The following is a 13,148-nucleotide window of genomic DNA, read 5'->3' as shown; positions in this document are numbered from 1 at the left end:
ATTTGGACACAAACTCAGAAACTTCCCTTTTCATATTCGACCACCAATACAACTCCTTCAAGTCCTTATACAGCTTATCTCCCCTAGGATGAACTGAATATGGTGTGTTATGGAACTCCTCCATGATTCTTCTTTTTATATCCTCACACTTCTGCGATATGCACCATCTCTCCTTGTATCTCAGACTCCCATTTTCATGAATTTTGAATTCAGTCTCCGTACCATTAGTCACTCGATCCCTAATCTTCTGAAACGACTCATCCTCCAATTGTTTCTCTTTAATCTCCTAAAATATGGATGGTTGAATAGTTGATAACTTGTAATTTGATATGGTATTAGGGTGTCTTTGAACCTAGTTTACTTGATAAAATCGGTGTTTTGGTTCACTTTTACTCTATTATTATGCAACTTTTGTGTATCCTATGTTTCACGGGTTGTTAGTGTTTTTGTTGAGTTTTTAGGCCTAAAGACGACTAATTGAAGCCTATGGATGATGAACCAAGATTAAAAGCAAGAAGATGATGGAAATAAGCCAAGGCAAGGGAGCCAAGTTAAGAAAAAGGAGAGAACTGCAGTGGAGTGGCCTCTCCAAAGAGTGGCGCGACCTCTCCTAAGGCGCGGCCTCTCCAGGTCAATGGAGAGGCCTCTCCACCTCGCTGCTGTAGCTACTGCCTCCTTAGCAGAATGTAGGAATTTTGTGAGGAGAGGCCTCTCCAACATAGGTCGCGGCCTCTCTAACTGGAGCGCCCTCTCCACCTATTTGGAGAACCCTCTCCACCTCAATGCTGAACTTCCTGCCTCCCTTGGCAGATTGAAAGAAGAAATGCGAAGAGGCCTCTTTAACATAGGTGCGCGGCCTCTCCAGTAGTACTTGAGGAGCGCCCTCTCCCACTTTTTTGGAGAGCCCTCTCCACCCTACTACGAAACATTCTGCCCCAATTTCACCCAGATAATATTTTATATTTAATTATTTTAAACTTAAAAATCTCATTCCCCATTTTTGCTTACGTGACATTTGAATTATTTTATTTTTAAAGAAAATAATAATCTCTTATTTGATTGGCTACAACTAAAATTTATAATCCTACGTGACGCGCTAAGAAAATTAAATCTTACATGGCTCTTTAAAATTCGGGAAAAAAACTCCCCTTTATATATATATATATATATATATATATATATATATATATATATATATATATATATATATATTATATATATATATATATATATATATATATATATATATATATATATATATATATATATATATAACTGTTGAATTTTCCCTTCTCCCTCCACACGATTTTTTTTTTTTGTTACTTTTTAATATTTGACACGGGTTTCATTTGAGTTGTTTTTTTTTAAAAAAAAAATAAAAAATTTGTTGTGAATTTAGTTTCAATTTGAGACCCATTTTCCTTTGTATGAGTGAGTAGAACACAAACTACCACCCCACAATATGTCTAGCTCTTTTTTTTTTTTTTTTTGAAAACATATGTCTAGCTCTTTGTTGCATTTATAACGTCAATATTGTTTTCAAGTTATTTGGCAATTATGTTATTCAACAAAATTATCTTATAGTCATCGTTCCTATTCACATCATCATATTTTATCAATGACATCATGAATTTTAGGAGAAATAAAAGTTGCAGTTGGAATTTTCTATCTTTCAAAATTTCATGTTCGCAAAATTTTATATTGGTGGATATTAGCTTGCTCCTATGAAATGCAAAATGTAAATTCTTAATGGTGATGTTCCGTATTTATTTACGAGTAGTTAATTCCCCATTCTTTATGCATCATTGTCTAGTAAACATGAAACTAATTCACAAGTTGCTTTCAATTAATTAAACATATTTCTCCTTACTTGTGATAAGTTGTATCAATTTAAGATTAAATCTCTCTAAAATTTATAATTACGTTTTTGTATATAGATTTTCATATCTCTAACATGTTTTTTTTTTTAAAAAAAAAAAAAGGGGGAATAAATGAATAATTGATAAACAATAATATGTACTTGGACAAACCTTCAGTATTAAAAAAAAAAAAAAAAAAAAAAAAAATCACAAATAAAATTATCTGTGCATTGCATGAGCTAAATACTATTTTTTTTTTTTTGATACAAGCTAAATACTAATATATCAAATATTAAGATATTAACTAAAACTTAATTGCAAAAATCTAAAATTTAATGCTTGAACAATGAAATTAAGTAGAGAATATTTTATAGCCAAGAGCTTAAACTTAAAATTTGGAGTTAATTGTATAAAAAAAAAAAAAAAGTGCTTAGAATCAAGTAATTTGGGTTTAATGATATCCCTAAAATTTACAAAAAGAGAAAACTAAGCTGAACATCTGAAAGTTGCAGTTGAGGCTAGGTACAATGGTCATGCTTGGCAAAGTGCAAGGGATGTGCTTGGCTAAGTGGTGCAACACTAAGAGGCATGTTTTCATAGTTATGGCCTTGGGGTATACGCAAGTTAAGCGTCAAATTAGGATGCCAAGAGGGGCTTGTCGAGTGGTGCATTATGCGTGGCTACTTAGTGAGTTATGGAGATATCTAGTGGCAGCAGGTGAGTAGTTAGGGCATCAACCACTCTATCATTGCAACTCTTGCAAGGCAAAACCAAACTCGAGTAACTAAACGAGTCAAATCAACATCTAGATCTTGCCACTTTTGCAAAGCTTAGATCCAACTAACAATCCTTTCCACACCATTGTGGCTACAAAATTTCCATTACTTGTCACACAAGACATAAAAGGAACCAGACAAAAGGAAAACCAATATACGGCTTTTTGATTCTGTTCTCTCACTAATTAAAATGTACTCCGTACTGAAAATGTATCAATTGCAAAATATGAGTAAAATGGAGGTTCTACTTCTACATGAATACCACTCCACAATAACACTAGGTCGAGTTGGATACAAAGGACATACAGTTACATTCAGATTGAAATCTCATATCCTTAAAGCACGTGACTCACATCAAACACATGCCTCTATTGTAAACTAAATATTGAACCAAACAACAAGTTTACTTGAAAAGACAAGAAACACTAGTCATACTCTAATTCATCAGGGGTTATAGGTCTTTTAAGAGGAATAACGGATTTTTTGTCAACATCCCTCGATAATGCTTTCCTCATATCTGAAAATTAATTACCAAGAAAACATGTGTTAGATAATGTTGTAAAAGCTTAACAAATTTATGCAAATGCTCTTTTTTAGAGATTCATAATTAAACAGTAAAGGAAATTACCTAATCCATCTTCTTCACCAGAATAATAGCGTAGAACTCGTCTATACACCACATATCCAAGCTGAGACACATGGACAAACAGTATTATATTGAGCATAATAAAATGTGACCATTAACACAGAATGCACATACTTTTCACTTCAAAAATTGAGAGAGAAAAAAAAAAGAAAAAGTGGGAATGGTTACTAGCCTCAAGATGACTACTAATCCATTTTTCTAATCTCCATCTCATTTTTCATTAGCATATCTGATGCACTTATCTTTTTGTTGGCATATTATTTTCTTTCGCTTAATAATTATATTATAAAGGGACAAAAGGGCTAAATCCTCCCCAACATGGATGAGGTTTTAGAACCATGAGACTATGAGAGCACCACTGTTCTTTTCAAAACTCGTATGCATACAAAAAAGTCAATTGACCGATGAAAAATAAGGCTGATAACTTCAACCAGGCCCTCAAAGATCTAACACTAAGGAAATGGTTCACATCATTTAAATAAATTCCAACAAAACCTCTAAGGTTTCGTGCTTCTTGCCTCTGGAAAATTTTAAAATTGATTTCAAGAGATTCTGGGTCTAACAACTATTTCCGTCCAAGAATCAGCTCGGCAGCGTGACTCTTAGCATCAGGAAGGCAGATGATAGTCCACAGGACCTGTAAAGAATAATAAAGGGGGCAAGGATTTTTCTATTCAACAATGAATAATTTAAAATGAATGAAAATAGAGGGAAAGCTGAAGTGGACTGGTATATACAAGGTATGTAGTACAGAGTAGATTGTGTTTACTCTGTGAGTCTCTGGTGGCTTCCTATCACCCCTATTCTCTACCGAAAAAAACAAGCTAGGTTGATGTATTCATAGCATAAAATCTATTATCATGTTACGAAGAGTGGAAGAGTGGGACCATGGAGGGGTTAAAAGAGGGAGAGGGAGATCGAAAATGACTTGGTTGGAAAGAATTAGGAAAGATATGAAGTATATGGAATTGCATGAAGATGAGGCATTGGATCGTAAGGGATGGAGGAGGAAAATTTCTCTGTCTAAAAATCTCTTTAGGTGATCAAGTTGTCGATGACTACACGGAATAATCACTTTTAGTTCATCTAGCCGACCCCACTTATGGGATTAAGGCATTAATTAATTAATTAATTAATTAATTCCCCCTCTTATACTTTTCCATACTTTTCATTATTTCTTCACACAAAAAGAAAAGTTGAAAGAATTTGAATTGTTATAACTACAGACTCGTTAAACACATTCTGCAGGTCAAACCATTCTGAAGCATGGAGGTAAACCTAAATTGATTGGCTATATTGAGTTTCTTGTGCTCTACTCTAATCAAGTTTAATTTACCATTGAAAAATGTTTAATACTAAATCTAAAATGTATCTTACTAATAGAATGAAACTTTAAACCAACAAATTCAAGCAAGGGAAAGGAATAATCTTGTTCAGGTTGCTCAAGTTTTCATAAAATTCTCAAATCTGTCTCACCATCACAATGCAAAAAAGCAAGCCACTACCATAGGTAATTAGTCATAGTTCCAAGAAACCATCTTGTAGAATGCACCAGAAGCTTGTGAATGATGTTTTAAAAGCTCAAGGCCCACTGAGGCAATAGGGGTATTAGAGCCTAGGCACAAACTACAGGCATAAGGCACAGCCAGTACGCCTACAGGAAGCCTATTAGTCTATTACACCTCTTCAAAAATGCTTCGACTCACGCACGCTTATCATCAGTTATCTAAGAGGAAACTACAGCATAGCCATTTTTCTCCACAGATTAGCATTCAGATCTTCTCTTTCAACTCATAATTTAAAACTGAAGAAATGACCAGAGAATACCAAACCAGCTGTAGTTTTGGTAAATACGACCCTCAATTAAAGATCTAGGGTTCATAACTGATGAGTCCACTCTCTTCTCTGAGGGTCCAACCCGGATTTTGTGTCCATCCAGATCGTGTCATCTCGGCACAGTACGGAGGGGTGGTGAGATGAGTCCGAGCATCACAGCTATAGGAACTTAATTTTAGTCATTATTTCCTATATCCATGGATTAAAAAAAGGGGGTCTCTCGAATCAAGGATCAGCTAGGGATGTTGAGTTGTAAGCTCCCTTATACTTATTTGACTGATAGACCAAAAAAAATAAAAAATCTAGACCATGGAATCGTTAATGTAATCAAGCATGTGGTTTTGCCACTTGAAATATGATTTATCACATGAAAAAGGGTGTAGATCACGATTTAAGCTATCTCTTCTAGTTTAACAGAGTAGTTGGGTACTTGGGTGTCTTAGATGACTTACCCTAATTCAAACTAAAAATGCGTATATCCCCATGTTTGTTTTCGATTATCAAGTTGAGCTAGCCCTTGCCTTAGGCCTATCTATCCTTGAGTTTAACCTTTTTAGTTTTAGAGTAGTTAATATTGATACCTTAGTATCAAAAACTCTTCAACAATTGAGCTTTGCTTATTTTAAAAAAAAAGGGTTTGGTGGTTAATTCACTGCCTCACAGGAGTTCGACAAGACTGACCCTTTCTTTTCCTAAGCTTTAACTATTGAGACACAAAAAAAAAAAAAAAAAAAAAAAAAAAAAAAAAAAAAAAAAAAAAAAAAAAAAGGATATAAATTGATAGGTTGGTGACACTCTATCAACCTCCTTTGAAGTAAACTAGTCTATTATAGACATGATATTCTTTTTTTCATAACTAAGGATATATCCTGGCCACAGGCCCTTTATGGAAACATTAAACAACACAAGAAATCAGCCATATGATGGAGTAGGTTCAGCTGTAGAAAGGGGGCCAGTAGAAATAATTCATGACTAGTACAACAGAGAGATGCATGAAATTGTACAAAAGCTCCATGTAAAGCATTTCAATGTTGAAAGAGAAACCAAAACTAAACAAATAAGTGCCTAATGAAGTCAAGGATACTTACTTTTTCATACATCTTTATAGCTGGTACATTTGATGCCCGAACAAAAAGGTCAACAAAGTAAGCTTTATCACTGAAAAGCAAAACAAATCTTGTCAATAGGGGAAAATTTGAGCAATATCTGACTAGTTTTAACAGTTCTATACATAAGCTTGAAAAAAGGAAAAAAAAAAAAAAAAAAGACCACCGCCGTGGAACATAACACACAATTCCCCGCAAACTATAACAAAACCATAAAGGCAAACTAAGTCTATGAATTGCTTGCTATGCTTGAACTTCAAACAATTCATGGTTCAGTAGAACAAGAAGTGTATTATGCTCAAGTGAGGAAAACACAGTTTAGCAAAAAGCCACAATAACAATCGAGTTAGCTCAGCTTAATTGCAATTCATGATTATAACTCTGGGCTCATGTGCTTAACTGTGTACAGTATTTTTTTCTCAAATCAAATTTCTTAGCCTCTTATGTTTAAAACACCCCTTCCATTAAGAAGAAAAAACGAAAAAATATACACCAAAAGATTGTTTCAGTATACTTCAAGAATCAAGGTGCAGAAACAAAACATTATTAAATTATATGCAATGAGATAATAACGATAAGATTAAAACATGACTCATCGACTCATTTATACGAAGACTAAAATTCCATGTACCCCATCCACCACTGCATCAGGTGTTAAATATTAAGTATGGCATCTTTCATTTGGTTTTACTCACCACATGGACAAATATATGGCCATTGCAAAGAAAGCAAAATATATTTTTAGAAACACTGAACTCACATGAATTCATCCAAATATCCAATTGATCCAAATGGTCTCTATGTATTATGGATACTTCCAACAAGACAATATTAAAAAGATTTTTTTTTAAAATAAAAAAGAACTACAGAGGATTAAAGCACTAAACTATAATCAATCCAACATCCATAAAGCACATTCCATGTAAAGAGTGGCTCAAGAAAAAGAGCATTCCCTTATTGTATTAACGCATCCATGCAGGATTTTGATGGCTTTCCAGAAGTTAATACTTTGATAGTCTATCCAACAGCAAGATACTTACATTTTGTCACTGATGTCTTCCAGTAAATTCATCAACTTCTTAGCTAACTGTTGTCGGCGATACTCCGGTGCAACACTCACTGCAGTAACATGACCATGCCAAGACTCACCCTGGCCTTCAACTTTTCCCATAACTACAGCAATTAGGCAAAAGAAAGTTAAAATAAAAATTAAAAATTAAAAATCATTACAGCATAACTTCTTGAATAGTGTATAATTATTCACTTATAAACAATTAACGACAGATGCCAAACCATCCAGGGAGGCAAGCAGCACAAGTATTTAGCAAGTCCATAAGTATATTCACCATCTTACAGCTAATAGTATATCAATCAATCAATCAAAGCCTTAATCCCAAAAGTGGGGTCGGCTAACATGAACCAAATTTGATTATTCCGTGTAGTCATCAACATAAATCTTTCTCCTCCATCCCTTACGATCCAAAACTTCATCCTCACGTAAATCCATGCACTTCATATCCTTCCTCACTCCTTCCAACCAAGTCATCTTTGGTCTCCCTCTTCCTCGTTTAATCCCTCCATGGTCCCACTCTTCCACTCTTCGCACCGGTGCACCCTCGGGTCTCCGTCTTACATGTCCAAACCAACGCAGACGATTTTCCCTTAATTTATCTACAATGCCCGCCACACCTACTTTCTTGCGAATAACCTCATTTCTGATTCTATCTCTTAAAGTGTTTCCACACATCCACCTTAACATGCGCATTTCCGTAACCTCCATCTTTTTAATATGCTCTTTCTTAGAAGCCCAACATTCTGTACCATAGAGCAACACTGGTCTTATGGCAGTCCTGTAGAATTTTCCCTTCAACTTTAAGGGAATGCTGCGGTCGCATAACACTCCCGTGGCCGCTCTCCATTTAAGCCACCCTGACTTAATCCTGTGGGTCACGTCTTGATCAATGTCACCATTCTTCTGGATGATCGACCCTAGGTACTTAAAACATTCACTCATGGTCAAATCCTTTCCATCCAAACTCACCACTTCATTGCTTGTCCCCCTCTGAGTGCCAAAACGACATACCAAATATTCAGTCTTACTCCGACTTAGCTTAAACCCTCTAGATTCCAACCTTTGCCTCCATTGCTCCAACTTGACATTAACCCCATCCTTAGTCTCATCCACCAAAACGATATCATCTGCGAACAGCATACACCATGGAACCTCATCTTGAATTGGTCTAGTTAATTCATCTAGAACCGTTGCAAAAAGAAAAGGGCTTAATGCAGACCCTTGATGCAATCCGATTGTAATAGGGAAATCTTTTGTCAACCCTCCGCATGTCCTCACATTTGTTGACACATCCCGATACATATCCTTAACTAGGTCTACATACCTTCGTGGGATACCTTTCTTCAACATTGCCCACCAAAGTATCTCTCTTGGCACCTTGTCATATGCCTTCTCTAAATCAATAAAGACCATATGAAGATCTTTCTTCTTTACCCTATAAAACTCCATCATTTGTCTTATCAAATGGATTGCCTCCATAGTAGATCTCCCAGGCATAAAACCAAATTGGTTATCTGAAATGCTTGTGCATGCCCTCAACCTTTGTTCAATCACCCTTTCCCACAACTTCATAGTATGGCTCATAAGCTTAATTCCTCGATAGTTAGAACAATCTTGAGCGTCTCCTTTGTTTTTATAAACCGGGACCAAGGTGCTCTTCCTCCAATCTTGTGGGATCCTTGTAGCCGTCCATATCTTGTTGAAAAGGTTTGTTAACCAATCAATACCAATCTTACCCAAACACCTCCACACCTCTATCGGTACCCCATCAGGGCCAACCGCCTTCTTAGGTTTCATCTTCCTCAGTGCAATCTCCACCTCTACTCTCCTAATCCTTCGCACATACTCCATGTTGATTTCTTCATCACTCATAGAGGTATCTCCTATCACAACTCCATTACTTCCATTAAATAATTCATCGAAGTACCCCTTACAGCTAATAGTATAAGAGAAATTTAACCAGTGAAATATAATAAGTATCATAGAGCTTCTTTCTAGAGTATGGATAACGCAAATTTTTAGTTTCAAGATGACATGTCGAAAGATTTCCATTATCAGGATGGACTTTGGCACATTAAAACCAGACAAACATTAACTATGTGCAATCATTTTAAGTCAATCATAGTGCTGGCACCCACCACATGTCAATCCTCTTACTACGCAGAACCACAAAATGATGAAATGCATAAGATTAAAGAGAAAACAACCTAACTACATTGACTGCTCACTCCATCTTGAAGTAATTGTCACATTGTCCCAGATCACTATTCAGATTTTCACATGTTTTGACAAAAATATTTCTAAAACCTTCTATTATAGTTACAGTTTGTGTCTCTTCTTCCCTTTCTTCATTACTCATCAGGTGGCCATTTGTATAGAATCCAAGCCAGACCAATTTACATTTCAGGAAATGTGACAGCTTATTTAGACATCCGTGACTATTTTATTAAAAAGAAGTAATTATTATACTTCCTTTCATTCACTCATGCTTAATTTGGTATAATTTTGGCCTTGTTTGCAAAAATGGCTTATAAGTTATAACTAATTAGTTCTGTTGATTTCTGGCTTTAAGCTTATTAATGCTGATTAATTTTTAAAAATGGCCCACAATTAGCAGGATAAGAGCCCTTTAATGAGTTGAAAACTTAGTATAGTAGATTTTCTGGTCTCCTTTCAAGCAAAAATTAAACAAAGTGGTCATATTCACATATTAACAATGTGAACAACTATTTTTCCCAAATATCTTAAAAGCATCTAACTTTTCCAAACATCTCAAAAAAAAAAAAACTAATACTACTAACTAGTGAATCAGCCGACAAATAATTTTCATTAAAGTCCTTTACTAATCAATTGCTTTGCCATATTCATACTCAAAATCCAAGAAGGGAGAAGAGAAATGTTATAACCATAGAAGAGAACACATACGCAAGAATTGCAAGTACTCGAATTTTGTTCTCTTTTTCAAGAAGCATTCTAAGAGGGTCCAAGGAAAACCAACCCAAAATTGTTTGTGATTTCCAAACAAAAAAAAGATCAATGACCAAGCAAGTATGTCATAATAATATAGCTACGAGAGTATGGCAAACGATGCTCAAAATACATGCAATCATGAACATCAAGAAGTACAAACCAATGCATCTATACTATAGATTCTAGAGGAGAAGAATAGATGAAAACATACTGTAACCCATAATTCGATTGCCAGGGCCTTCAGCAACATGGAAATAATCCGGCCATCTCGCCAAGTAGGTCATGTAAAATGACATGTTGAACTGCTCAAAGTCCCGAATTAGCCACATAAACGAATATCATTTGTCAGTGTCTCGGTGCCACAGAATTAGGTGTGCTAAATAAGCTCAAAATGAATTTACTTACAGTTTCAGTGAGATGATCCAAATTTACCGAAGCAAAGCGAAGAAGATCATTGCAACAAAATTTACGAATGGTTGTCATTATACTACAAGAAACTTCTGTAAACAAGAAGAAAACCAAAACAAAGGCAGATTAATATTACCCAAATGATTGAAAATATACAGATATACCAGAAATCAAACTAGAAAGGTGGAAACTAGCATCAATTTGAGAAAAATCCAATAAAAATATAGGGTACATAAGATAAATGAGAATTAGGGTTTACAAAAAGAATTGCCCAGAAAACGAAGCATCTAATTGCGATGAATTTAGGGGAATATCATCAATTACACATATAATCAAGTTAGGGGAATAATTAGAAGTAAATAAATGGAAAATTGATGAAAATGGGTGCATTGAAATACCTGAGAATGGATGAAAATGAGAAGATTTGTGTAGCAAGATTGAAGAAAAGAGGACGAAAATGAGCAAGAGGGTTCGTCAATTTCGCCGGAGAAAATGTGGTGGTGAGCAGCCGAAGCCCGAAGACAAGAGTGAGATATCAAAATGCAAACAAATTAATGCATATCAGCATATAAGATATGAAGTGACGGCATGTTCCAAATCTCTGATTGACTAAACTGAACCGGAGTGAACTAAATTATTAGAGTTCAACTGAATATTTTACGAGAGAATGAAATTAAGATAACAACTGAATTGAATTGAACCGGAATTAAGGTGAACTAGACTTAACTGAACTGAAAATAAGCTACAGAGAACAAGCCCTAATTCTACCCTTTTTAATTTTTTTATAACCCAACTTAAATTATTCCTCATTTTTAATAATCCTTTTTCCATCTACTATTATCCAATCTCTGTTTGACTATTTAATCCCAAAAACTATGTGTATCTTCGAGGAAATACAAGTCAATCAGCTAGATTTACAACTTGAGCAAATCAGTGGGCAATTTCGTCCTTTCAGTGTTATTATTGGGGGCAATTGCGTCAGCACAACCAAATTTAAGAAAGACGGACTTTCAGTAGTTACCGACTTGCAAATGTCTGGTTTATTCAAACTAACGACGAAACAGTCTGCCGTTTGCCTCTGTTATAGTTGAAAAAAAAAATTTGTACGACGAATTGAAGGGGATTCCCCCAATTCGAAACCCTGAATTTGAAACTGCAAAGAATTGGAGTTGTTCTAGGAATCACATTCAGAGAGCTTTAGCAATTTATACTACAAAAACCTTTTTCGATTGCAATAGAATGCGATTTGATTGAGATTTGGGCTAGTCGAAGCGGTGGATTGAGAGGAATGGAAAACCACGGCAAAAACCACTATCTGCTTGACTATTTTCCAGAGCAAATGCAACTCCGAATGACCGAATTACAGGTGACAATTTCGGTTTCGTCAAGAAATCATAACTACTCAGTAAAATTTAACGAGAAAATTTAAAATTACCTGGGCACTGCGAATTTATGACTAGGCCACAGAATCTTCTCTCTCCTCTTTCCTGACAATAGGAAAGTAAAAGAAGGTAGCTATGTGTAGGAGTATATAGGTACTATAATGCGGAAAAACATGAATCATATTCATAAAGCACCTAATCCCAAGATCGCATGCATAACACACAAGACACATAATCATACCTTTGAAGCATGAATTCCATGTAACAAATTGACAAGCAAATCCAGGAGAGAATAGAGCCCCAAGCGTTGCTCCTCTACTTAGTCCACAAGATACGAACGAACCGTCCACCAATGCTAGATTGGTCGAGTAAAAGAGGAAAACCGCGATCACCACCTTTATGGACAACCGACCATCGCACGAACCACCACGGGCGCCAAGGAGGAGGAGAGTGCCGTGAGAAAGAGAGGAGTTTGAGAGGGTTAGGTTTTGTGTTTGCTAATTAGGGGTTTGATCAAACGGATCACTGAATTGCATACATCAAACCCCAGGCACCTAGTCGATTTATAATCCTATTATAATTAGACTAGGGCACGAAGCCCAAACCCTCCTTATTCCTCCCTATGGCCTGCCACCTAGAGTGATGAGGCCCTTATCCTCTAATGCTCTATCTAGGCCCTTTGTGTGACCTTATAGGATCCGTCCAATTGGGCTTTGGCCTATTTTCTAGCCCAAAGATCGTTGGTACCTCTAGTTATGATAAAACGACGACCCAAATGTACGAACTTAATAATCTCCATAATTTGATCCATTTATATATCTAGTAATTGCACACGACGAAGACATAAATCCTTCACTATGCTCATGATAACACTGTTATTCAGAAAGATAAAGTAAGTAAGTAACTTAGAGAGGGAAAATTTTAAAGGGACAAAAATTCAGGGAAAGATCAATGAGATTTTGACAAAAATGGCGGTTTTTAGTGTTTTATTTGCTCAATTTTCTAGGGTTTTAACTCAACTGAATTGATCGATTAATCAAAATTATTATTTGAAGCTTGATTAAATCTTCATGGAAACACCTGATAGATGATC

General features: G+C 35.6%; 1 protein-coding gene across 1 annotated transcript; it reads right to left on the bottom strand.

Annotated features, from left to right (window-relative positions):
• Positions 1 to 2,769: 2,769 nt before the first annotated feature.
• Positions 2,770 to 11,207, bottom strand: LOC145616572 (N-terminal acetyltransferase B complex catalytic subunit NAA20). Its single transcript, XM_081671323.1, has 7 exons — positions 11,072 to 11,207; positions 10,671 to 10,765; positions 10,477 to 10,567; positions 7,264 to 7,396; positions 6,206 to 6,275; positions 3,264 to 3,324; positions 2,770 to 3,152 (listed from the first exon to the last, which is right to left on the bottom strand). Exons 2-7 carry the CDS (start codon positions 10,746 to 10,748, stop codon positions 3,061 to 3,063), a joined length of 525 nt encoding a protein of 174 aa, XP_081527449.1. The 5' UTR covers positions 10,749 to 10,765; positions 11,072 to 11,207; the 3' UTR covers positions 2,770 to 3,060.
• Positions 11,208 to 13,148: the final 1,941 nt, after the last annotated feature.

This window comes from Chenopodium album, chromosome 26 (genome assembly GCF_948465745.1).
Source record: "Chenopodium album chromosome 26, dcCheAlbu1.1, whole genome shotgun sequence".
NCBI classification, from domain to species: domain Eukaryota; kingdom Viridiplantae; phylum Streptophyta; class Magnoliopsida; order Caryophyllales; family Amaranthaceae; genus Chenopodium; species Chenopodium album.
Note: the sequence above shows the minus strand (reverse complement) of the source record. Positions and strands in the feature narration are given on the sequence as shown.